Source organism: Bos mutus, chromosome 6 (genome assembly GCF_027580195.1).
Source record: "Bos mutus isolate GX-2022 chromosome 6, NWIPB_WYAK_1.1, whole genome shotgun sequence".
In the NCBI taxonomy this organism is placed as follows: Eukaryota; Metazoa; Chordata; class Mammalia; order Artiodactyla; family Bovidae; genus Bos; species Bos mutus.
The window spans coordinates 92,967,069-92,994,184 of NC_091622.1; the positions used below are offsets into that span (position 1 = coordinate 92,967,069).

Here is a 27,116-nt window from a genome sequence, read left to right on the forward strand (position 1 = left end):
TCCCTGTGACCACCGCCTGCCAGTTCAGTGGCTCCATCTTGCTAGATCTTGTGTTTCTCTCTTCCAACTCCTAGGACCGCAGTCAGCCAGAGGTAACTGACAAGTACTTCCATGACGTGCCCTTTGAGGCCCATTTTGCTTCCGAGCTGCCTGATTTCCACGTGGTCAGCAGCATGCCAGGCGTGGATGGATTTACTCTGAAGGTAGACGCGCTCTATAAGGTGAGTGTGGTGAGAATAGAAGTAGAGCACCAATTCACTTTAAAGGTTACAAAGAGGAGGATGACATCATCTCTGCAATGGCAGTTTCTTTTTATAGCATTCTTGCTGGCAGGTCTTTTTATTGTTGTTAAACTTACCATTGTTTAACCACTAAGTCCTGTTGAACTCCTTGTGACCCCATGGACTGCAGCACGCAAGGCTTCCCTGTCCTTCACCATCTCCCAGAGTTCACCCAAGATCATGTCCATTGATTTGGTGATGCCATCCAACCATCTCATCCTCTGTTGTACTCTTCTTTTGTCTTCAGTCTTTCCCAGCATCGGGGTCTTGACTTCCCTGGTGGCTCAGACAGGAAAGAATTGGCCTGCCATACAGGAGACCTGGGTTCGATCCCTGGGTTGGGAAGATCCCCTGGAGAAGGGAATGGCAACCCACTCCGGTATTCTTGCCTGGAAAATTCCAAGGACAGAGGAGCCTGGCAGACTATAGTCCACAGGGTCGCAAACAGTCGGACATGACTGAGCAACTAACATAGTTACCCCAAATTTTTTCATCTATCCAATAGACCAAAGCAATAATAAAATTCTTTAATTCGCATATAGTCTCATCATGGCTCTGTGCAGCACCAGCTATTTTTCACAATTATGTGGAAATATTTAACAAAATCATAAATACAGTCCAGTGATTTAGAATGGTAAGAATTACTAGTATTTAATAAGCAAAAATACTCTTAAGTCCCAGTAATAAGCATGAATTTCCAAGATCAATTTCTACTCTTCTCCATCTTCAAATAGTAAGTCATGACCTTGAATTTCAGAACTATTATCACTCTTCAGAAGTTATTTCAAAATCATGGAGGGTCTCAATGCGTGGCAGATGAAAGGGAAATAAAATGCTTGATGACATAAGCACTCAGAAGATGATCCAAAAAGTATTCAGATTTAGCAAATTTTTATCAAGTGTCTGTTTATTAAGCGCAGAGTAGGTGTTTAATGAATCTTTATTGAATGACTCTATTTTAGCTAAAGTTCATCAATGAATAGTAAATTAGCATACAAACCAGTGGAAAGTCACTGGGAATGAATTGGTTATTAATACTATTACTCTACTTATGTCAATAAAGACCAACAAATCATAAGCATTCACTAAGCTACAGAAACCCTAAAAGATAAATTCTTAGGGCTATTCCATGAACAAGTAGGGAAACAGAAAAAAATATGAATATTTGCCCTAAAATCACTTTAATTTGGAAATAGACTAGACCCAAAATATTTGGTTCAGTTCTCTATTCAGACACCAACCATTGCTAATGCTTTTCTTTTTCTTTCTTTTTTTCCTGTACTTCATCAAAATCTTTATTTATTTTGCTAAAGTTATAGTGGCATACTTACTAATCCTTAAATGCACCACGCATAGTCTTACCTCAACATTTTTTAAAGGAGGCCAGTGACCAGTGATAGTCTGATTTATTCTATGACTTAAAAAAAAAAAAAAGATTCTTTCTTTAGTGGATCAGTTCCCTTTCTTTTTTTTTAATTGAAATATATTTGATGTACAATGTTATGTTAGTTTCACATGTGATACATAGTGATTTGACATTTGCATACATTATGAAATGATCAGTGTGGTAAATCTAGTAACCATCTGTACCATACAAAGTTATTACAGTATTAGTGGCCATATTCCTTATGCTGTGTATTACATCTCACAACTTCTTTATTTTATAGCTGGAGGTTTGTACCTCTTGAGCCCCTTCATGTATCCCGGCCCCCCACCCCCTCCTTCATCTGGCAACTACCTATTTACTCTCTGTATCTGAATCTGTTTTCATTTTGTTTTGCTTGTCTTTTTTTTTTTAATTCCACATATAAGTAAAATCATATGGTATTAGTCTTTCTCTGACTGACTTATTTCACTTAGTGTAATACTTTCTAGGGCTCCCCAGGTGGCTCAGTGGTAAAGAATCTGCTTGCCAATGCAGGAGATACAGGTTTGATCCCTGGGTTGGGAAGATCCCCTGGAGGAGGAAATGGCAACCCACTCTAGTATTCTTACCTGGAGAATCCTATGGACAGAGGAGCCTGGTGGGCCACAGTCCATGGGATCTCAAAGAGGTTGAAGTGACTGAGTACAGCCTGTACAGCCTAATAATTTCTAGGTCCATCCATGTTGGCACAAATGGCAAGATTTTTTTAATAGCTGAATAGTATTCCATTGTATGTGTGTGTGTATATATATATACACACACCACATCTTCCTTTTCCATTCATCTGATGGACACTCAAGTTGTTTCCATATCCTGGCTATTGTAAATAATGCAGCTGTGAACACTGGTGTAGCTAATGCTTTTCTTGAAACCATTTACCTATGGAAGCTTGTGGTGGGCAGTGGTCTTCCCGTTCCCTTCTTCAGCGGTGGTCTGTGGGCATCAGTGACATGTTCAGTTCATCTCCCGTCTCCTCCTCCTGCAGGTGGAAGCAGGACACCAGTGGTACCTTCAGGTGATCTACATCATTGGTCCTGATACCATCTCAGGCCCCAGGGTCCAGCGCTCTCTCACGGCCCCTCTGAGGCGCCACCGAAGGGACCTGGCAGACCCCAGTGGCTGGCTGAGCCTTGACGAGTCCCTCATCTATGACAATGAAGGAGACCAAGTCAAGAATGGCACCAATATGAAGTCCCTGAACCTGGAGATGCAAGAGCCAGTCGTAGCTGCTTCTCTCTCCCAAACCGGGGCGTCTATCGGCAGCGCCCTTGCTGCCATCATGCTCCTACTTCTGGTGTCTTTGGTGGCTTGTTTCATCACCAGGAAATGCCAGAAACAAAGGAGGAAGCCGCCCACGGGGGACATCCTGGAGGAATACCCTCTGAATACCAAGGTGGACATGCCCAAGAGGGGGGCAGACAGGGTGGAGAAGAATGTGGACAGACAGTACTGCACGGTGCGCAATGTGAACATACTTGGTGAAGCCGAGCGCGCGTACGTGTTCAGAGGTGCGAAAGTAAAGAAATTGAATCTCGAAGTCAGAGTTCACAACAATTTACAGGACGGAACAGAAGTTTAATGGAGGAGACCCATGTGTATTTTTTTTTTCTAAAGTCATTTTTATAAAACGGGGGGAAAATACTGGTATTTTTATAATCTTGCCAATTAAAAAAGGGAATACGATAGCGTTCAGTGGCGGAAGGCATACATCACTTGCATCAACTCACAACTGAGCTACCTCATGGGACAAAGAACCACTGAGACCCCAGAGGATGGAAGGAGTTCTTTCCGTGGATCCCATTAAGTCTCTGCTAAAAATTGTTCCTTCTGTAAGTCTAGTCTTGGAAAGCCAGTATTCAGAGTTAGGACTGGACTTTGGTCAGCAGAGGGAGCGCACAGGGATGTACTGAAAGGTCTCAAAGGCAGAAAGTGGCGGGGGGGGGAGGGGGGCAGTGCTTTTGGTCTCCACTCCCCCACCCTCCCCTCCAGCTCCAGCTCCCTTCTGCTTGCGCTTTTCCTGGGCATCTGGACCGCAGAGTTCACATTGCTGATGCACAGATCCCACTCAGAATTCTGCTAATAAGCACCTATGTGTTTGCTCATGCGTCCAGTTGACAGTCTGCACTCTACATCCTCCGACTGTACTTTGCATCACCAGCCCTTTTCACCTGGGGCTTTAAACTGCTCTGGACTAGAGCATTTCTCCGAGAAACCTCAGCCTCTCCTGTCAGGCATCAGGCAAGGGGGAAACCCCCTCCCACTTTATGGAGGGGGCACTGAAACCTGGGGGGAAGGAGGGACCTGGCAGGTGACTCAGAGCACATCAGAGAGGCTCTGCGCCCTCGGCCCCAGGGGATTTCTTGTACCCAGCTGGTTTATACTGCAGCCAGGAGACATCCTCCCTGGAACAGGATGGCTGCCAGGCAAGATCGCTCCACTGTGCCCCTTTAGCCAACGTTGCCTGTGGGTGCTTGACACACCTACCACAGTTCCTGCTGCCCCAGGCTTTTCCCAGTCCAGTAATAGACAAGCCCTGTGCTTTGCTAGCTGTGGGGCTTTTATTTTGTTAGGGCTTCAGAGAAGTCAGTGGTTCCTTTGAATAAAGACAATCAGGAGAAAGCTCAGGCCCCAAGTAAAACGGGAGTTGAGGATTCCCTGGTACTCACAGCACAAAAGGGCTAGTGCTCACAGCAGACAGAGTACTCGCTCAGCACATACAGGCAGGGCTTCCGGTACAGTATTTCAGGGATTTCTCTTTTGGGGGTTCTTTTTTTGGTAGCTCAGGCACTTATTTTACCATATCAGCACAGCACATGACAAGGCCATGAACACATGGCCCTAAAATGATTTAGTGTTCGAATAGCAGCTTAATGATGTAGTATGTAGTGTGCACACCACTTGCTTTTGTGTTGTTTTATCTCTGCTGAGTTGGCAAAAACGTAAGCATGCATGTCATGTTGTTTTGAACTGGAGGCACCTTTCTGTTGTTTGAGAGGAAAAGACACTTCCCCTTCTGACACCCGTCACACCTTTACCGCTGAGCAAATCGCGGAGCATTCACACTGTGTAATATTTGTATTAGAGTTGAGCCTCACTCTGAGAACATTCCACATTGGAAGCACTTTGGTACTCGGAGCTAGAAAGAATGAACCATGTAAGGTTTCAGGCATCTCTGCTGGAGTCCAAGCTCCTTGGGAGGAGGGCGGGTCTGAGCCATGCCTTGGGTTCTCCAGCAGAGCCTGGCACATCACAAGCACTCCAGGAATATGTTTTAAGTGAGGTGTTATGGATGAAGGATAGAGGAGTCGATTTAGGGCAGGGGACAGAGAGTATGGTGCCAATATCATAAGGGCAAGTAGAGAAAAAAAACACCTCTCCTACTTGGATCCTAAAATTGTCTTCTCACTGAGGCAGAGAAGCACCACTTGACACAGGCATGAATCTGGCATGGATTTGAGGAGGACTGAACTGAGAAGCTGGAATAGCATGTTAACAGGAGATGAGACTGAGTCAGTCTCCTGAGCAGGACAGTTGGAGGAGAGTTTGATGAGCATTCCAAGATGAGTGTGAGGCTTCCCTGGTGGCTCAGAGGTTAAAGCATCTGCCTGCAATGCAGGAGACCTGGGTTCGATCCCTGGGTAGGGAAGATCCCCTGGAGAAGGAAATGGCAACCCACTCCAGTATTCTTGCCTTGAGAATCCCATGGACGGAGGAACCTGGAGGGCTACAGTCCACGGGGTCGCAAAGAGTTGGACACGACTGAGTGACTTAACTTTCTAAGTTTCTAGGGAAGGGAGAGTTGGAGAGATTGGGTCCCCAAACCCGATTCTCCTGCCTGCTCAGGTGAGACCTGCTGGGGTGTTTGGAGGTAGAATGTCTCTACTGGCCTCATGAACACCAAGAACTGGTGTTTCATGACTGGAGAGTTCATCAACCCAGCACAGAATTCTCTCCAGGGCAATGAAATTAAGAACCCGCCTGCCAAAGCAGGAGACACAGATTCGATCCCTTCATGGGGAAGATCCCCTGGAGAAGGAAATGGCAACCCACTCCAGTATTCTTGTCTGGAGAATCCCATGGACAGAGGAGCCTGGCGGACTACAGTCCGTGGGGTCACAAGAGTCAGATAGGACTTAGCAACTAAACAAAAACAACCTATATTAGAAGGTTGCCACTATTTCTTCCAAGACAGAGCCAGTCACTCGCGGAGCAACTTTTGGTGTGGCCTGTGTGTCTCACCACTCCTAGATGCCTGAGTGCTTACATGTGAAAGCAGCAGCTTCCCACTTGCTGGGAGAGCCTTCTGGCATGGCCCTTCCGATCCTACTAAACAGGGCACGTGGGTGGGAAGAGTGAGGACAGAAGGCAGAAGGGGGCTGGTGTGGGAAGGAGTGGAGGCTGATCTCAGCGCGCTCCTAGCAGCCTCTGTGGAAGGGTCTCAAGTGACCCTTGAGATAGTGAGTTGTCAGTGTGAAAGGGAAGTCCTTGGGATCATTTGTGCCCCCCTTCCTTTCTATCCTCCACCCCCACCACATACACTTCATCCTTCTCTAGTGGATGCACACGTGTGAAATAGGAGGTGTTCAGAGATGTAAAGCGGAGACGTACTGCTTCAATACAGAATTTTTCATTTCATTTTATACATCATATGAGGAAGCAGAAAATTTGCTGACTGACCTGGGATGCTATTCCAGTCAAAGCTCTCCTTTCAATTCTTCTAACTCGCTCACTAAGGCCGTGTGTGTGTGTTTTACTAATCTTTCCTACCATGCCTTTAGGTGAACAGGAACAAAAGCCCCTCAGGGGTTGCTATTTGCTATCACAAGCTGGCTGTGAAGGTTCAAAGAAAGAAGAGTCTGCATCTTTGCCCTCTGATTGTGCCCCAGGCCTCCTGGCCTCGTGTGGATTGTTATGGGGAGATGCGGAAAGAGTGTGGGAATGTGTTTGCACAATCTTACAATATGTAGTCTTGGTGTACCCTAGGTATTCATTCCCAGATACTACACACCTGCTCAGACTTGAGTAAAACATCTGTGGTGCTGTCAACCTGATTCCTTGACTCTGAAATGATTTTTGTATTTCCAATACCAATCTGTGTGTTATGAATTTCTGATTTCTCCAATAGCATATGCCACTATATAAATTTGTATTAATAAATGGCAGTCTGTGTTTTATTTGCTGTGTTCATCTTACTAGATTCTTCATCTCATCAACAAAAAATAGTGCTATGGAGATGGCAAAATCATTCTAAAATTTGAGACATATTTTTTGGAGAAAATCCCTTTGAAGGGGTTGAATCTGAGACATTCATTGCTTGGACTAAGATCAAGAATAAATTACCTATCCTCATATTATCATAGTTCTTCTTTTGCCCTCTGTTGAAACCCCAGGAAAAGAAGAATAATTAAAATTTCCATGTGCAAAAGATGATCATTGATGCTGTATTTATCATCATAAAACCTCAGGACACTTGAAATAGTGTGAAAATGACTATGTCCTTTTATGCAGGCACAAAGTTTATTTTAATATTTATTTTTATTTATTTATTTGGCGGTACCAGGTCTTTGTTGTGGCACGTGGGATCTTTAGTTGTGGCAGGTAGGATCTAGTTCCCCAACCAGGGGTCAAACCCGGGCCCTCTGCATTGGGAGTGTGGAGTCTCAGCCACTGGCCCGCCAAAGACATCACTGGGCACAAAGATTTGTGTCCATAACTCACCCTGTAACTGACAAAAGCTCCAAATAAGAATGTATTGGCTGGTGCAGGAAAAATGGCAGAGTCAGAATGAAACTGAGGCCAGGCATTCCGCAAGCCTGTCCTCCCTGAGAAACCAATGACAGTGATCACCAAGGCTCTGTTGGTACATTCAAATAGCACATTTGCAAACCCAGCAAGACTTGGGAAAGATTTTTCATGAAATCCAGGGAAGAGATGCCACAACCTAACCTAGGGTTTCCTTTTCCTTAGATGTTGCCACGGGCTTTGTGTAAACTTAACTTCCTCAGAATTTCCTATGATGGTCCTTGGCCTAAAAGCAGGCCCTCCGCCCCAGAGTGCAATTCTCTTGGGCCCATGAAGAAGCTGATTCAGGAACCAATCTATGAATTGCTAAGAGTGGCTATCAAAATGCTTCTTGAGACCTGAAATTTCATGGAAACTTGGAGGAAAGTGGCAGAAAATGAGTTCTCGTTTAGATTCTGTGATATCTCAGACTAGGGTTTTGAAGAAACATAATGAGAGCGGGTGAGGGAGACTATGGAGAATATCCTACTAGATTCAACCCCATGAAATTGCTAATTTTATAAGTCAAAACAGTCCAGGAGCAGTGGTTTACACCTCTCAACCTAATATTTAGATGCCACTGCTACTGCTGCTAAGTCGCTTCAGTCGTGTCTGACTCTGTGTGACCCCGTGGACTGCAGCCCACCAGGCTCCCCTGTCCCTGGGATTCTCCAGGCAAGAACACTGGAGTGAGTTGCCATTTCCTTCTCCAATGCATGAAAATGAAAAGTGAAGGTGAAGTCAGTCAGTGGTTTTCTACTCTTAGTGACCCCATGGACTGCAGCCTACCAGGCTCCTCTGCCCATGGGATTTTCCAGGCAAGAGTACTGGAGTGGGTTGCCATTGCCTTCTCCAGATGCCACAGTGTGTACTAAAGATTCTATTCCAAGTTTCCCTGATGGTCTAGTGGTTACAAATCCACCTGCCAATGCAGTGGACACCAGTTCAGTCTCTGGTCCGGAAGATCCTACCTGCTGTCGGGCAATGAAGCCTGTGAGCCACAACTACTGAGCCCCCGCGCTTCAACTACTGAAGCCCAAGCATCCTGCAGCCTGTGCCCCACAGCAAGAGAAGCCCCTGCAGTGAGAAGCCCATGTAACACAATTAGAGAGTAGCCCCAGTTTACCTCCACTAGAGAGAGCCCGTGTGCAGCAGTGAGGACCCAGCAAAGTCAACACTAAATAAATAAATAAATAAAAATAGAAGTTTCTATCCCCAAACGAGCCTGTGATAGCTCTAACCAGGAGCACACTGCGACTAGCCCAGGTAAAATCCTAGGGACGATGTCAATATCATATTGGGCACACAGGTGGTGCTAGTGGTAAAGAACCCTCCTGCCAATGAAGAGACTCAGGAGACCTGGGTTTGAAGAACCCCTGGAGGAGGGCATGGCAACCAACTCTAGTATTCATGCCTGGAGAATCCCATGGACAGAGGAGCCTGACGAGCTACAGTCCATGGGGTCACAGAGTCGGACACAATTGAAGCAACCTAACATGCACGCATGCCAGTCAAGATCAATGATTTCTTCACCTTCTCTACCTCATTCAGTCCTGGTTAAGACCCTGTAAAATAGTTGAAGATCATTGTCCTGGACAATTTTCTCTGAATGTTCCACATGAATCCCAGGATTTCAAGTATTTGCACAAACTCATATTGCTTAAATATGGTCCAAAGCTCCTATACCTCTGATTTTAATGCTTGTCCCAAAAAATCCAGCCACTTGATTGATACAAGAAAATAGCCCCATGGTGCAACTCTCTCTTAAAAAAAACACAAAAAGCTAGCAGAATTTTATCCCCATGGTCATTTTAATTTAAGGCTGCAGGCTACAGACCATGAGGTCACAAAGAGCTGGACATAACTGAGCACACACAGAGCACCAAACTCCAAGACCTGCAAGTCAGAAAAGTTTATCAGAATCCAGGCTTTGGGAGAGTTTCTGTAAATTGTTAAATAAAATTAAAATGTTTCAAGATGTCTCCCTTAAACATTCCAACTAAATTAGGAATGTGTCCAAAATGGACCAGTAACTCACAGAAGTCCTTGTGCTGCTTATTCTGTTTGCCTGCACACCCATCCTCTGCCCCAATTCCTATGCTCCAGGAAACTGGCTTCTGAAATTGCTTCTCCAAGCCTTTCTTGGGCCCTTGGCCTCCACCTTCCCCCCAGTGCTAGGCCCTGGTTTTGGCCATGCTTGCATCCTTCCTAGGCTACAGGTCCTGTCGGGCAGCTCTCGCCCATGTGATTATAATTTCCTATGACTTTGCACTACAATGTTATATTTGACTCTCAAATTGTTCTTTTTAGCAGAGAAAAAGGGGGACATAGGAAAGGCAGCTTCTTATAAAACTACAGCATTGTTCAATGCATTCAGAATGGTGAAAGTTTCACCAAACAGTCTTTTCTGGGGTTTTTTTGGATGATGATAAACATGGTTTCTGGGATCCTAATATTTATCATTCTAATCATTTTACCATCTAAAATTTACTTCTGAGAAAATTCATCTTTTGAGGGAAAAGCATTAATTTTATAAATATACCGCAGCGTGATTCTAGTTTAAATGGTAACTGGGCAATTGTCACAACTAGAAAACCTCAAAAAACAAAGTGCATTTTGTTTTCAAGTTGCCATCCTAAAACCAAAGAGGTTAAACCCTGAACCTGGAGCAATTAAAATAAATCCTGCATGTAAACACCATGTGTTTCATATCCTTCTGAGTAGAAATCCAACTTTATTAGTTCCTGGTTGTGTGGGACACAACTGGTAGAAGTTACTGAATCCCACTGAGCCTGTCTCTGAATTTGCAAAATACAGGTAATCACACCTAATTGAAGCTCTTCTGTAGACATGAAATAAGGCAATATATGCCAAGCGCATTTCTCAATGTCGTATAAATTATGGGCTCTCAATACATATCCCCCTGTTGCTCCCATAATAATCCCAGAATGTTCCAGGATGAGCTGGGACTTGATAATCTATTGTAGCAGTCCCTGAATGGGAGTCAGAAATTATAACAGAACGGAAGGCTGTTCTATCTTGGCAGAAAACTCAACGTGTTAGATTTGGAAGTCAGCTGGTTCCCTGGCACTGACTTGACAAGCAAGACCACCTCTCTGCTTTCTCTATTGAAGCTCCTCTTCCATTTAAGGAAGGATGTCCTCTTAAACAGTCTTCCCTGGTGGCTCAGCAGTAAAGGATCCGCCTGCAGAGCAGGAGATGCAGGATACCTGGGTTCCATCCCTGGGTGGGGAAGATTCCCTAGAGGAGGGCATGGCAACCCACTCCAGTATTCTTGCCTGGAGAATCCAATGGACAGAGAAGCCTGGCAGGCTACAATCCATGGGGTTGCAAAGAGTTGGACAGGACTGAGCGAACAACACACTTTGATCCAAATCAAAGGTTCAGAATCTGCACCTTTCAAAGCATGGTATAATGGCTTTGCAATAGCCCAAAGTTTGGTTTCCCCATGCAACAAAATCCCACCATTCCTAGGAAAACCTTATCATTTGGCCACCAATAAATTATAAAAAGACCTCTTATAGGCCTAACACAAACAAACACACACAATAGAACAGCCTAGGAAGATCAGATAGAAATTTTCCACCTCAAAGATGCATAAAAACATACGTTTCCCTCTGAGAAGTCTTTGTTTAAAGTTACCAAGCCAGCTTCTCCTTTTTTTAAAAAAAAATCACCTTAATTACATACACAATAAAAAGAGCTCCCTCAAAAAAAATTTTTTATGTGTGTGTGAGCACTTTTAATTTCCAATTAAGTAAATACTCGTCCTAACTATAGGTTGCCAGTAATCTAGGATTTTTCCTAAGGGACTCAGATGAAATCTTAGAATAAGTGCTTCCCATTCCAGCTCAAGCAGTTAGGGTCAGATGTCTGTGCTCACAAACCAAAGTAAACAAACCAAACCAAACCCTGAAAGCAGGAAGTCACTAAAAACAAAACAAATGGCAAAGAGATGCCCAGAAGTCCAAAAACGAAATGGCAAGAATGCCCCAAATATGACTTTTGAGTACCACTAAGCCTGTGACGTATGTTCAAAGCGGTGCGTTACAAATGGGGACCCCCTTCTATAGGGAGACACCCCCAAACTGGAACTGCATCAGTTCCTCAAACGGAAAACATCATGAGGTGCACACCAGGGGACTTATCTAAATGCTAGTGAGTCTCCATATACCAGACGCCCCATTTCTGATCCTCCAATATCCAGTGTTTCTGGGATAGAAAGTTCAGGCTGGCACGAAAGAGAGAAGAAAAGTGTCCTCAGCCTTAGCAGCTGAAAGGGTAACTTCTCTCCTTTTCTCCATCACAGTCCCAGAGTTCCGCAGCTAAGTTGGGAGGCGGGTTGGTGTGATCCCAGCGCCTCCCTATGAAAGGAGTCCCTGGTGTTGCCATAGCCAAGGGGCCCTGTGGGGCCGCCTGCCCGCCACCAACTGCCAGACAAGCCTCCCAAATTGTTGCCAACCAAAATCTTGGCTTTTTCTGCCCACTGAAGCCGATTAAAAAATACGGAGACAAAGTTTGGAGGTAATAGAAAGGTGGCTTTATTTCTCAGCTGGCAGAGAGGGCTGCCCTTCACCCCCAACCCCACCATGAGGAGTCTAGGGGATGACAGCTTGCAGTCAGGAGTCAGAGATGAGGAACAAAGGTGTTAGGATCTTGTCAAAAACACTGATAGGCTGGCATCAGTAACCCAGCAATTGAGCCTTGTAGTTTGGTGGCTCTGAGTCCTTTTTTCTGGTATGTAACTACAAGGGGAAGGAAGTGTTGCAAGGGTAAGCAAAGGATAATACGTACAAAATTTGGCGCCTGCAAAGTTAGGGGGCAGAAAAGCAGGCTTAGTTGCAGATAGGCAGAGTTAGGAGCAATTAAAGTAAAAAAGAAGGAAAAAAAAACCTAAGGATGTTCAGGCCTGCTTACTGTTCTCTTTTTTGGTCTCAGGAAAGGGAAGGAAAAACTCATTCCTCTTTTTCCATTTCACTGCAACGTGGGAACTGTCTCATCTTTGAATCCACAAGGTCAGAACAAAACACGCATTGCAAAATATCTGAAAAAAAAACTTAATGTGACGGAGAAGTGAAAATGGAAGACACAGGGTTTCACTATGAGGATGAGAAAAGAGGGTGGGAAAGTTTAGAGATTGCCCCCACACTCCATCGGAGAGGTCTAAGACGCACCTGTGGGGAACTGCAGCCCGGGGACCCTGGGCGCGACTTCCCTTTTCCGGCCGCCGCTGGCGAGCAGGTGGAGCCGGGAGGAGGCGGAGGGGCGGGAGGAAGGGGTGCGGTCCCGGGGCGGGCTGCCGGGCGGGAGGGAGAGCGGAGCAGCGGCTCGCGGGGCGCACTCCCTCGCTGGCAGCTCTTCCGCACGCCGGCTCCCGCGGCGGCTCCCTAGGTAAGTTCAGCCTCCCCACGCCTAGCCGCAATCCTCTCCCGCTGCCCTCTCTGTCCTGCGGCCCGAATCCCCGGGTGAGCGTCGACCGGTTCCCCTGCAAGCTCAGCGCCGGGCGGGCACCCACGGCGCGCACCGACCCGGCTGCAGGGTCCCAGGGGGATGGGCCGGCATGGAGTCCACGGCCCCGGTTTCAGAATCAAGGAAGCCGAGGCCCCAGGCAGCAGAAGTGCCTGCCCTGAGAGGGTCACTCGGTCCTGGTCAGGGCGGGGCGCACGCTGACCAGCTTTTCATCACAGCGAGCGGCGCGGGGATGCAGTTGGCCATTTTGGTCTCCCCAACTCTGAAGGTCTTGGGAACAGAAAAAGAACGGGAGTTAGAATAGCCTTTCCGGTGCCTGGTGTCTCCGGAGTAGTTCTGAACTCGGTTCTGAGGACTTGGAAACCCACCCATCTTTGTGAGCACGTCTTCCTCTTCACGTAGGCAATTAATTTTATTTCACCTGACTTTTTTAGGAGTTGAAAGTTTATTTAGATATTGGACGTTAGGAGCCCCAGAAGTTTGCTTTTCCCTCAAAAGACTCACCTTTTTCTTTGATTACAGTAGTCTGATTCACTGGACGTGAATCATTCCCCTGGCATTTGAGTCAACAGACAAGGGATCTGAGTACTGATTGCAACTGACCATATATAGGAAATTGTGGTTTCCCCCTGGTCAAGAAGGTTCAGGGTCGCTGGAGGCCCCTTTGGCTGCTGATAAGAAGGTTGTTATCTACATCTATACTTTATTTCGGTTTTGTTAAGTAAGTTCATTTGGGTGGAAGGAGGGGGAGGGATAAATTAGGAGATTGGAATCACCCTATACACACTACTATATATATTAAAAAATAGGTAACTGATAAGGACATGTATAGCACAGAGAACTCTACTTAGTACTGTGCATTGGCCTGTGTGGAAACAGGGGGAAAAAAAGAGTGGATATATGTATAATCGATTCACTTTCCTGTATGCATGAAACTGAAAGATTTCATGCATACATAGTCCTGTATGCATGAAACTAACACAACACAATGAATCAACTATACTCAAATAAAAATTAAAAAAGAAGACAGTTGTAACATGGAGGGCTAAATTCTTTTTTTTTAATATGTATTTATTTTAATTGGAGGCTAATTACTTTACCATATTGTATTGGTTTTGCCATACATCAACGTGAATCCGTCGGAGGGCTAAATTCTTATCAAGGATTTGTGTTCCACATAGACAGACTTTGCCCTTTGGAGTAGCTACTTTCACAACTTTAAAAAAAAAAATCAACTTCGTGAAAATTGTAACTCATAAAAACATTACGCCATTTGCTCTCATGAAGGCAGAAAACTTCAGACTAGTAGGAAAACGAATTGAAAAATGTAAAGAAAACCAGAGGGCTTCCCTGATAGTTCCGTTGGTAAAGAATCTGCCTGCAATGCAGGAGACCCCGGTTCAATTCCTGGGTCCGGAAGACCCCCTGGAACAGGGATAGGCTATCCACTCCAGTATTCTTGGACTTCCCTTGTGGCTCAGCTGGTAAAGAATCTACCTGCAATGCAGGAGATCTGAGTTCAATCCTTGGGTTGGGAAGATCCCCTGGAGAAGGGAAAGGCTACCCACTCCAGTATTCTGGCCTGGAGAATTCCATGGATTGTATATTCCATGGGGTCACAAAGACTCAGACAAGACTGAGCGACTTTCACTTTCAAAGAAGACCAGAGCCTCGTTCCCAGAAGTCTGTGGCTCTATAGGGACATTTGTTGAAATATAGGCACCAAAGAGGAAGTAAAGGAATTGATGTGAACACTCTAATCTTTCAGAAAACGGTGTTTTAAAGTTCTATCATTGGGTCATTTAGACTCCACTGTGGAGTAATTCTTCACTTCTTAGTTCAGTTCAGTTCAGTCGCTCAGTTGTGTCTGACTCTTTGCGACGCTATGAACCACAGCACACCAGGCCTCCCTGTCCATCACCAACTTCCGGAGTTCACCCAAACCCATGTCCATTGAGTCGGTGAACCCATCCAACCGTCTCATCCTCTGCCATTCCTTTCTCCTGCCCTCAATCTTTCCCAGCATCAGGGTCTTTTCCAGTGAGTCAGCTCTTCGCATCAGGTGGCAAAAGTATTGGAGTTTCAGCTTCAACATCAGTCCTTCCAGTGAACACCCAGGACTGATCTCCTTTAGGATGGACTGGTTGGATCTCTTTGCAGTCCAAGGGACTCTCAAGAGTCTTCAACACCATAATTCAAAAGCATCAATTCTTCAGTGCTTAGCTTTCTTTATAGTCCAACTCTCACATCCATACGTAACTGCTGAAAGAACCATAGCCTTGACTAGACGAACCTTTGTTGACAAAGTAATGTCTGCTTTTTAATATGCTGTCTAAGTTGGTCATAACTTTCCTTCCGTGAAGTAAGCGTCTTTTAATTTCATGGCTGCAATCACCATCTGCAGTGATTTTGGAGCCGAAAAAACTAAAGTCAGCCACTGTTTCCACTGTTTCCCCATCTATTTCCCATGAAGTGATGGGACCAGATGCCGTGATCTTAGTTTTCTGAATGTTGAACTTTAAGCCAACTTTTTCACTCTCCTCTTTCACTTTCATCAAGAGGTTCTTTAGGTCTTCTTCACTTCTGAAACCTGTGATAAATGTTCATAATTTACAAATTATACTGGATCAACACATATTGGGGCTTCTCAGGTGGCTCAGCAGGTAAAGAATTCGCTTACAGTGCAGGAGATGTGGATTCAGTCCCTGGGTCGGGGAGATTCCCTGGAGGAGGGCATGGCAACCCAGTCTGGTCTTCTTGTCTGGAGAATCCAATGGACTGCAGTCCATAGGGTCACAAAGATTCATACACGACTGAAGCCACTGAGCACATAAGCACGTATTGACCATTAGCTTTGACAGTGTATTGGCTGGGCCAAGTAAGTAAGAAACTTGGGGTTAAATGCATATCTTTGGAGTGTAACTGCCTAGGTTCAGTAGGAGGCCACTCACTCCTTGTGTGGCTGGAATGTAGCTTCCCTTTCGCAGCCAAACTCTGGTTGGCGGAACCTGCCCGTGCGGAACCCCTGGATTCCAGGAGCCAACTGTACCGTGCCCTTGTGTATAAGGGATTTAAGCACCCTCAGATTTTGTTAAATGCTGGACAAGGTTGGGGAGAGGGCCTGGGACCATGGATATGAAGGGACTCTGGGACCATGAATGTGGAGGGACTGACTGTACCTTTCTGTGCCTCAGCTTCCTCATTTGCAACTTGGAGATGTTATAAATGATACTTGGCTCCCCTGGATCATTGTGAGGCTTATATTGAATCATTTATTCATTCCATAGCATTTTTTAGTGCTTTCTGTGCCCCAGTGAACAGACATGACAAAAATCTCTAGCCTTTCAGAATTGACCATATAGTGTTTTGGTATTATCTGCAACATAGTAGAAACTCAAAACATTTGCTGACATTATTAACACATATAATTTCATTTAATGCCAGCAGTGGCCATCCTCTCCCCTTTTTTTAAATGAGGAAACTGAGGCTCAAAGAGATTGTGTCTAGCTTTAAGGGGCAAAACCAGAACTGATGATATTTTGAATCCACTGTATGTTTAGAGGGATGTAGCATTAGCTGTCATAACTAGAGAGTCAACTGCCCTTCCATCAGTGATTCTGAGAATATTGAGGCTAAATGTTTCTAGGGACTAATAGTGTCATTTCCTGTTGAACTTTACTGTGGGCTATCACTGAATATTTAGAATATTTTGTTCCTGGGAAGAGTGGCAGCATGTTTGAACAATGTCTGCGTATGACAGGATTCCCAGGATTCCCTATGTATGTGACTGGATTCCCAGTCAGGACTCTGTCAAAAAAATACCCCTTTATACCTACAGGCTCTACCAAGATATGGACCTTCCTCAAAAAGCAAACATGTTTGTTTATAAAAGGCTGTAGACTTGGAGCCTTGTAAAATGTAAATGGAGATTTCAGAAACACAAGGATTCAAACTGAAGCTAGTTAAAAATTGGAGAAGAGGAGACACGTTTTTTTTGTTCCCTATGATGGTGGGAGGCTTCCCTGGTGACTCCGATGGTAAAGAGTCTGCCTGCAGTGCAGGAGACCCAGGTTCAAACCCTGGGTTGGGAAAATCCCCTGGAGAAGGAAATGGCAACCCACTCCAGTATTCTTGCCTGGAGAATCCCATGGACAGAGGAGCCTGTGGCTATACTCCATGGGGTCACAAAGAGTCAAACAGGACTGAGCGACTTATCTTTCTTTTTTTTGCTTTCTCTATGACGGTAGTTAATAAGGAAGTCAGCAATCAATGCAGTTCTCCTGGATTATAAGTGAGTCAAAAATTGGCTTTCCGTAAACATATTTGCAAACTTTTTGAGTACAGAGATTTTTTTCTTCTCTCTTGTTTTGAACCCTTCACAGGTCTAGCACAGGGCTTTACAGGTGACGCTAGTGGTAAAGAATCTGCCTGCCAATGCACAAAACACAAGAGATGCAGATTGATTCCTTGGTCAGGAAGATGCCCTGGAGTAGGAAGGAAATGGCAACCTGCTCGAGTATTATTGCCTGGGGAATTCCATGGACAGAGGAGCCTGGTGGGCTACAGTCCATAGGGTCGCAAAAGAGTTGGACGTATCTGAACACAAACAGACACACACAGGTCTATCACAGTCCCTTATAGCTAGTTATCAGCAAATATTTGTTTAGCAAATGGGGTACTTGATATTAGAGACAAGTCTTCTTCCTGAGATGGTTTCTCTTTGAATATTGGCTTCTGTTTCCTGGGGTTGAGTTTAAGGGTTAGACTGAGATGATTGTGCTCTGAACCCCAGGTTTATACCATTCGATGCTTTATTTTTCTTTTAATAGGTTAGTGTGATCTCAACTCAAGAGAAAGGTGGGCTATCATGGCATCTATCTGGGTAAGTAAAAATCAAGCCTTTGTAACAGTAACTTATCCGAATCAAATCAAAATACAGAAGATCAAAATGTTAAGAAAAAGTTGAAATTTGATGAAAAGTTCCTGTGAAAAATTAACATGCCCTCAAAGCTAGAGGATGTCGAAAAATAAGAAAATATTAAAATGTATTGTAAAGGTACTTAGTTAAAATAATTTGTACTGACACTGAAATAGGGAGGTCAATAACAGAATAAATTATGTGATATGGGAATTTATTGTAAGAAAAGCCATTTTATATCAGAGAGGAGAAGGCTTATATAATAAATGATGTTACGAAAACATCTAGCTATTTGAAGAAGAAGGTAAATCTGTATTCCATCTCTCCTCTTTCATGAAACTGAATTTCAGATATTTTGTCCAGATGTATAAAATATTGAAATGAAAGAGACAAAATATGGGTAAATTTTAAAAATTATCTTGGAGTGGGAAAAGCAGTTACAACCATAATACAAACCAAAAGCTTAAAAGAAAAATATCGATCTATTTATCTACATACAAATTTATAATTTATGACAGCAAGCAATACTATCAGTGGAGTCAGAAGGGAACCCACAGGGGAAAAGCATTTGCAACACATTCGACAAAAGATTCATTTCATTAACATAAAAATAGCTTGAATAAATCAATACGAAAAATGAACTTGATGAAAAAGCTTTTGAGGGACATGAATAGGATATGAAAAGAATTACAAATAACGTGCAAAACAAATATATAAAAAGATGCTATACATCACTGAGAAATAAGGAAATGTAAATAACACAATGAGAAATCATTTCTATCTAAGTATTGGTAAAGGTCAAAAAAATGAACGAAGACCAGTGTTGCAGAGGATGTGGTCTGAGAGGTCTCATATTCTGTTTATGGAAGAATAAACCTGGCGCTCTTTGGGGATGGTATTTTGGCAATATCTATCAGTGTCTAAATGCACATCCCCTGTAACCCAGTAATTCCACTTCTAGGTATTTATCATGCAGATAATACTTGCATAAGGTTGGAAAAATATAGGCTGATGGACATTCATTTATACTAATGAAAATATGCAGATAGCATAAGTGGCCATCTGTGAGGTATGGTATTACTCAGCTGTAACTTGTAGCCATTTTTATGTCATCACTTAAAAATGAGAAAAAGTGGGTCAGCTGTGTCTATATTGATATAAGAAAGTGTCCAAATATATATTTATAAATAAAAAGTCAAGTTACAGAATAGTATGGAGAGAGTGATTCTGTTTTAGAGAAAAAAAGAAAAAAATATATACATAAAGATTGTTTTCAATGCATCACCTTCCATGCTCTGGTCTTTTTTAATGATGAAAATGCATCATATTGTATAACTGAGGGGCAGAGAGACTTCAAGGGTAACTGCAAGGGAAATGTGAGCAAGCCCTGGTACACTCAGTGTTGGTATCTGATGTATCTGTTGGTATCTGATGAGATGTATCATCATGAGGCTTTGCCTGGTGCCACACGATTCCCCATCACTGGTCAGTAGGCTGATCTTCTGCTTTCCAGATCTGAAATTCCTGTTGCTATTATGGCTCTCTAAAGCCTCCTTGGTGGTTCAGACAATAAAGAATCTGCCCACAATGCAGGAGACCCTGGTTTGACCCTGGGTCGGGAAGATCCCCTGGAGCAGGAAAGGGCAACCCAGTATCTTTGCCTGGAGAATCGTATGGACAGAGGAGCCTGGTGGGCCATGGGGTTTCAGAATCAGACACGACTGAGCTACTAACACAGCACTTCATTATGGCTATCTAGTTGTGCTAATTACTTCAGTCATGTCCAACTCTGTGCAATCCTTTGGACAGTAGCCTGCCAGGCTTCTCAGTCCGTGGGATTATCCAGGTTTCTGCCAAAACTCATACAGCCCTAAATTCAGTGTCATTTGATTACAATTTTCTAATATAAATCAGAAATAGTCATTTGAATTCAAATCATGTCTTAATTTTAAATTTGCCCATTATTGTCATCAGTGGTGTGTGTGTGCGTGGTTAGTCGCTCAGTTGGGTCCAACTCATAGCGATTCCAAGGACTGTAGCCCACCAAGCAGGCTACGGTCATCAGTGGTACACTGATAAATATTTAATGCTCAGCTTTGAAGTCACCAATGGACTCCTCTGTTCATGGGATTCTCCATGCAAGAATATTGGAGTAGGTTGCCATGCCCTCCTCCAGGAGATCTTCCCAACCCAGGGATCAAACCCACGTCTCTTATGTCTACCTGCATTGCCAGGTGGGTTCTTTCTAGTAGAGTCTGATGCAAAAAAAAAAAATTTCATCTTTCCAAAAAATTAGTCTCCCTCTAGCCCTTGTCCATTGGTTTATTGACATTAATGATTTAGTTGGTCTGGCTCTCCCACTGACACACCTTCAAAGTCAAGGTACATTTTCTGAAGGTCTGGGAGAGACCCAGGTAAGTATGAGAGAGGGTGTATTCATTTCTTACTGCTTTCATAAGCAGTCACCACACATTTAGCAGCTTAAAACAGCACCCCTTTATTACCGCCACACAGTTATATACATTAGAGCCCAAAATGGGTCTCATGGCACTAAGATCAAGGACTCAGCAGGGCTGCCTTCCTTTCTGGACACTTTGGGAAGAATCTGCCTCTGAGCTTATTTATATACGTGCATGCTCAGGCATGTCCGACTCTTTGTGACCCCATGGACTGTAGCCCACCAGGCTCCCTGTCCATGGAATTTTCCAGGCAAGGAAAGTGAAAACCCACTGGAGTGGGTTGCCATTTCCTCCTCCAGGACATCATCCCGACCCAGGGATCAAATCTGAGTCTCTTGCATCTCCTGCATTGGCAGGCAAATTCTTTACCACTGCCTTACCTGGGTTGTTGGCAAAATTCAGTTTCTTGCAGTTATGAGACTGAATTCCTTGCTGGCTGTCAGCAGGAGCTGTCCTTATCTCCTGGAGGCCACTGCTAGTCCTTGTGGGTGGCCTCTACATCTTAGAGCAGCTACAGTGCATGGAATCTGTTTTGGGCTTTGCATTCTCTCTAGCTTGCCCTTCTGGGGCCACACCTGGATAATCCAAGATAATTTCTCCATTTTGATTTTTTTTTTTTAATTTGCACTTTTTGGCTGTGTGAGTGGCACATGAGATCTTAGTTCCCTGGCCAGAGATGGGACCCCTGTCCCCAGCAGTGGAAGCTTGGAGTCCTAACCACTGGGCCACCAGGAAAGTCCCTAATTTCTGTTTTAAGGTCTGGAACCTTAATTACATTTGCAAACTTCTTTAGTCATGTAACATTACATTTGCAGTGTCCAAGGATTACTGTGTGGACATTTTATTTGGGAGCCATGGTTCTGCCTACCAGAAGGGAATGGGAAGATGGGGCACCCAGTGACAGGAAAGAAGGGAAGGGAACAGAAAAGGGAAGCTGTGCTGTGGGTGGGCAATTGAGGGGTTCAGTGAAGAAGGAGGCTGTAGCCTGAGAGGGGCTCCCACTGCCTTGCTTTTTCTTCCTTATTTTCCTCCTCTCAAAAAACTAGCTTTTATGAGTGAGATGTATGAGAGCAAATATTAAAAACAACTCAGGGCTACTGTGGACAACACTATGATGGTTCCTCAAAACATTAAAAATAGAACTACCAGGACTTCCCTGGTGTCCAGTGGTTGGGGCTCCCCACTCCCCTGGTGATTCAGACAGTGAAGAATCTGACTGCAATGCAGGAGACCCAGGTTTGATTCCTGGGTTGGGAAGATCCCTTGGAGAAGGGAATGGCAACCCACTCCAGTGTTCTTGCCTGGAGAATTCCATGGACAGAGGATCCTGGTGGGCTACGGCCCATGGGGTCATAGAGAGCTGGACACAGTTGAGCCACTAATACTTTCACTTTTGCTGCCAGGGTGGGTCTGGGTTTGATCCCCAGTCAGGGGACTAGGATCCTGCATCTCACAAGGTGCGGCCAATAAATAAATAAATAAAATAGAACTACCATATGATCCAGCAATCCCATTTCTGAGTAAATATCCAAAGAATTGAAAACAGGATCTTCAAGAGATATTTACACACTTAAGGTTCATAGAAACATTATTCACAATAACTGAAAGCTGGAAGCAATCCCAGTCAGTGTTCAATGACGGATGAATGGATAAACAGAATGTGGAATATGCATATAGTGGAATATTATTCAACTTCTAAAAGGAGGGAAATTTTGATATATGCTACAATATAGATGAACCCTTGGGACATTACGCTAAGAGAAGTAAGCCAGTAATAAGAAGACAAAATACTGTATGATTGATTCCATTTATAATGAGATATCTGAAGTAGTCAAATTAATTCATGAAAGCAGAAAATAGAATTGTGGTTGCCAAGGTCTGGGAAGAGGGAGAAAAAAAGATTTGTTGCCTGATGGAGATGGAATTTTAGTTCCATACAATGAAGAAGTTAAATTCTGGAGATGTTTCACAGCAACGTGGATATTCTCACCACTACTGAACTATATACTTAAAAATGTTTAATGTGGTAAATTTTATGTTATGCTTTTTTTAAACCACAGTTTTGAAAAAGCTCTCAAGATTTCTGTAAATACGCTTATCACTAAGCTTTTTCTGTTCTCTTTTCCCTCTTACACACAAAAGCACGTATACACCCAAACACAAATGAGCAATGAGCCTGTGTTTTTCTACAAAACTGTTGATTGTTTGTGGTTACCAGAGTGTGGTCAATTTACTGGTGTGATAAGATCAAGAGGGCAGATTTCGGTTGCAATTTCAGTACGTTATCGTTGAAGATGAAATATTGGCTGGTTTCTTAAGACTGTATATTCTGTCTAGGAGTGTTGCAACCTTCCCATTGTTTCAGATGTTGCTTTGCTATTTCCTTTGTTTAGAATTCTTGAATAAGGTAACCCCACTTTTCGAAAGTTTACGTTACATCACTTGGCTTTTATGAAAGACCTACGCTAGGACAGGCACATATCGGCCATATTGCAGGTTGGTTCCAGACCAACCTGGAACCGCAATAAAGCAATAAAGCGAACATCATAAGAAAGCAAGTCACGTGAATTTTCTGGTTTCCCAGTACATTTTAGATTTTGGAAACCATGAGAGCTCCTAGTAGAAAACATTGATAGAATACTCTGTGATATAAATCTGTAGCAATATTTTTTGGATCTGTCTCCTAAAGCAAAGGAAATAAAAACAGAAATAAACAAGTGAAACCTAACTAGATTTAGGTTTTTGCACAGCAGCGGAAACCATCAATGACATGAAAAGGCAACCTATTGAAATGGGAGAAAATATTGGCTAATGAGATGACCAATGAGTTAATTTTCAAAATACATCAACAGATATAACTTGACATCAATAAAGCAAACAGCCCAATTAAAAAATGAGTATGTGTGTGTGCATGTGTATGCTCTGTCATGACCGGCTCTTTGCGACACCAAGGACTATAGCTCGCCAGGCTCCTCTGTCATGAGCCAAATAGACCTCTTTTTAAAGAAGACATGCAGATAGCCAGGAGACACATGAAAAGTTGCTCAACATCATTAGTCGTGAGAGAAATGCAAATTAAAACCACAATGAGATACCATCTCATACCTATCAGAATGGTTGTCATTAAATAGAATACATATAGCAAATATTGGTGAGGATGTGGACAAAAGGGAACCCGTGTACACTGTTGGTAGGAATGTAAATTGATGCAGCCAAAGTGGAAAACAGCAGGTAGGTGTCTCAAAAAACTAAAAATAGAACTACCATATGACCCAGCAGTTCTACTCCTGAGTATATATCTGAAGAAAACAAAAACACTAATTTGAAAATATGCATGTATCCCAGTGCTCATAGAAGCATTATTTATAATTGCCAAAATACAGAAACAATCTAAGCCATCAACAGATGAATGGATAAGGAAGATGTGGTGTAAATAGGTAGATAGACAAGGAACTACTACTCAGCCATAAAAAAAGAATGAAATTGTGCCATTTGCAGCAACATGGATGGCATGTTGGAGGGCCTTATGCTGAGTGAAATAAGTCACACAGAGAAAGACGTAATGTTAATATGTGGAATCTAAAAAACAAACTAGCGAATATAAAAAAAAGAAAAGAGAAGCAGACTCGTAGGTATAGAGAACAAACTAGTGCTTACCAGTGATGGGGGTGGAGACACTATAAGGGTCGGGGAGTAAGAGGTGCAAGCTATTAGGTATAAAATAAGCTCTTAGGCCTGAAGAAGGGAAAGGCCACCCACTCCAGTATTCTGGTCTGGAGAATTCCATGGACTGTATAGTCCATGGGGTCACAAAGAATTGGACACGACTGAGCGACTTTCACTTCACTTCACAAGCTATTAGGTATAAAATAAGCTGTAAGGATATACTGTACAACATGGAGAATATAACCAGAAAAAAAAAACTTGTACTATATTGTAGTCTATTGTGTACAATAGCATTGTCTAAAGAAGGAATTTGAAAATGCTTTATTGCTTAAAAAAAATGCTAATCATCATTGAAGCCTTCAGAGAGTCATAATTTTTTTTGCAATAATAACACCAGTGATCACTGAGCACAGATCACCATAACAAATATAGCAATAACGAAAAAGTTTAAAGTATTGCTGAAATTACCAAAATGTGATGCAGAGACATTCAGTGAGCAAATGAGGCTGGAAAAAGTGGTGCAATGTACTTGTTTGATGCAGGGTTGTCACAAACCTTTAATTTGTAAAAACACACTATCTGTGAAGCACAATGAATTGCAATAAAGATGTGTGGTACGATTGTACCTATTTTTGCTACTGAAAGAAATCTGAAGAGGATTTTTGCTTTTGTGCAAAAATTAACTATGTTAATGTGTTGTTTCTTGTTCAGTCACTAAGCCATGTCCAACTCTTTGTGACCCATGGGCTGCAGTATCCAGGCTCCTCTGTTCTCCACTGTCTCCCAGAGTTTGCTCAGATTCATGTCCATTGAGTCAGTGATGCTATCCAACTATCTCATCCTTCTCCTTTTGCCTTCAATCATTCCCAGCATCAAGGCCTTTCCCAATGAGTCAGCTCTTCACATTGGGTGCAAAGTATTGGAGCTTCAGCTTCAGCGTCAGTCATTCCAATGAATATTCAGGGTTGCTTTCCTTTAGGACTGACTGGTTTGATCTCCTTACAGGCCAAGGCACTCTCAAGAGTCTTCTCCAGCGCCACAATTGGAAAGCACCAATTCTTTGGTGCTCAGCCTTCTTTATGGTCCAGCTCTCACATCTGTACATAACTACTGGATAAACCATAGCTTTGTACAGACCTTTGTCAGCAAAATGATGTCTCTCTTTTTAATATGCTGTGTAGGTTTGTCATAGCTTTCTTTCCAAGGAGAAAAACACCTTTTAATTTCATGGCTGCATATTTAATGTAGATCTTCCTTAAAACAGAAGTGGTTTAAAGTGAACTTTCAAAAAGCTGGGTAGACTCTTGGCTTTACACCATTTTGGCTTATGGAAGGTTTCATAAGGATGCTCTACATTCAGTTAACAAGGGAAACTTATTACCTCTGTTCAGGCTTGACTTTTGCTACTTCACCCCAGATTAGAGGACCTGGTTTCCTATCGGTTTGTACTCTTTTCAAGATCTCTTCTCATATGTTGCCTTTACATCGATAGCAAGTACTCAGGCAGAACATGAATTAGAATGTCTTGGAGCATTCTTATTAAGATGCCATGGCAGTATTTTTCCTGTATACACCTCTACAGGGCTGGGTTTCTCCTGAGAATACGCTGAGCTCTTTTTTCCTTGGTCAGTTTCTAACTTTCTTTTACAGAACATTGATGAATGCAGGTCACTTTGTTTGAACTCTCAAATTGGTATTTTTATTACGCTACTAAAATTTTTCTACATATTATGCTACTGAAAGAATTTTTTTTTTAGCTCATAATCACTATAATCATCATGAACTCTTGTTACATCTGAACTTGCTATACACTCTCCCTTCCCCATTCCAAACTCTAGTTTGCAAAATGAGGAAGAGGAACATAGCGCAGCTCTGAAACCAAGGTATAGAAGAAATTTTATAAAATATAACTTCCGTTAAATATGAAGAATCTCATCCAAAGGGTGTGTGCATGTGTGCGAAGTCACTTCAGTCATACCTGACTCTCTGAGGCCCTATGGACTGTAGCCTGCCAGGCTCTTCTGTCCATGGGATTCTCCATGGACAGAAGAAAATACTAAAATAGGTGTGGTCAGAGAGCATCTGTTTGGGGAAAATCCATTGGTTTCAGATGGCTCAGAATCATTCCGATGGGCAGGAGGATGCTATCAGTTTGTAATAAATCAGGTCCAGGAAACAGGCAGAATCTTCTTTACTAGAACAGCTGCAGGGATATCAGTTATCAAGGAATATGTTCTTAGAAAAAATTACTATACCAAAATGATAATGATTACAACATCTACTGAGTACTCACTGCATGCCAGGTTCAGGCTTCACATGAACTGGTCTAATGGTTTCAAAGCTTAGAGGATATAGGTACTGTTATTGTACTCTTTCGGAGAAGGCAATGGCACCCCACTCCAGTACTCTTGCCTGGAAAATCCCATGGGCGGAGGAGACTGGTGGGCTGCAGTCCATGGGGTTGCTAAGAGTTGGGCACAACTGAGCGACTTCACTTTCACTTTTCACTTTCATGCATTGGAGAAGGAAATGGCAACCCACTCCAGTGTTCTTGCCTGGAGAATCCCAGGGACGGGGGAGCCTGGTGGGCTGCCGTCTGTGGGGTCGCACAGAGTTGGACACGACTGAAGCGACTTAGCAGCAGCATTGTACTCTTTTTACAGATGAGGAAACAGACATAGCAAGAGACAAAGTAATCTGCTCAAAGTCATATTCAAGAGTTTGCGTTTTAACCACTTAGTCATGAAAAGGAGAACTGGGGTCATGGCTGGACAGTCTACAGTAGAGTCCATTGAACTAGGTACTCGCTGCTTTCATTGTTTAACTACCCTTTGGATAAGCCAGGTGGTGCTAGTGGTAAAGAACCCACTATGCAGGAGCCAGAAGAGATGCAGGTTCGATCCCTGGGTTGGGAAGACCCCCCTGGAGGAGGGCATGGCAACTCACTCCAGTATTCTTGCCAGGAGAATCCCATGGACAGAGGAGCCTGGTGGGCTACGGTCCATGAGATCACAAAGAGTCAGACATGGCTAAGCACACATGCCACAGGTTTCAGAGCTCTGTTCTGACTTCAGACAGGAGCTTCAAGTCTCTGA

At 43.4% G+C, this 27,116-nt stretch overlaps 2 protein-coding genes and 1 non-coding gene across 5 annotated transcripts in view; all 3 read left to right on the forward strand.

Moving 5' to 3' along the window:
• The window catches only part of FRAS1 (Fraser extracellular matrix complex subunit 1), a 534,238-nt gene extending 527,357 nt beyond the window's left edge, over nt 1–6,881 (forward strand). For both annotated transcript variants that reach the window (XM_070372561.1, XM_070372562.1), the window contains 2 exons: nt 75–221; nt 2,693–6,881. In XM_070372561.1, coding sequence (XP_070228662.1) covers nt 75–221; nt 2,693–3,286 — 741 coding nt within the window. In that variant the 3' untranslated portion in view covers nt 3,287–6,881. The remainder of the gene's footprint in view (nt 1–74; nt 222–2,692) is intronic.
• On the forward strand, nt 5,282–5,353 carry TRNAC-GCA (transfer RNA cysteine (anticodon GCA)). The gene has a single exon. It is a non-coding gene; the product is annotated as a tRNA-Cys (tRNA).
• Nucleotides 6,882–12,795: 5,914 nt separating the features above from the next.
• ANXA3 (annexin A3) overlaps nt 12,796–27,116 on the forward strand; it is a 77,554-nt gene continuing 63,233 nt past the window's right edge. Inside the window, exons 1-2 of one of the 2 annotated variants that reach the window (XM_070372563.1) lie at nt 12,796–12,900; nt 17,808–17,860. In XM_070372563.1, the coding sequence (XP_070228664.1) occupies nt 17,846–17,860 (15 nt within the window). In that variant the 5' untranslated portion in view covers nt 12,796–12,900; nt 17,808–17,845. The remainder of the gene's footprint in view (nt 12,901–17,807; nt 17,861–27,116) is intronic. The other variant, XM_005890201.2, reaches the window with a different exon arrangement.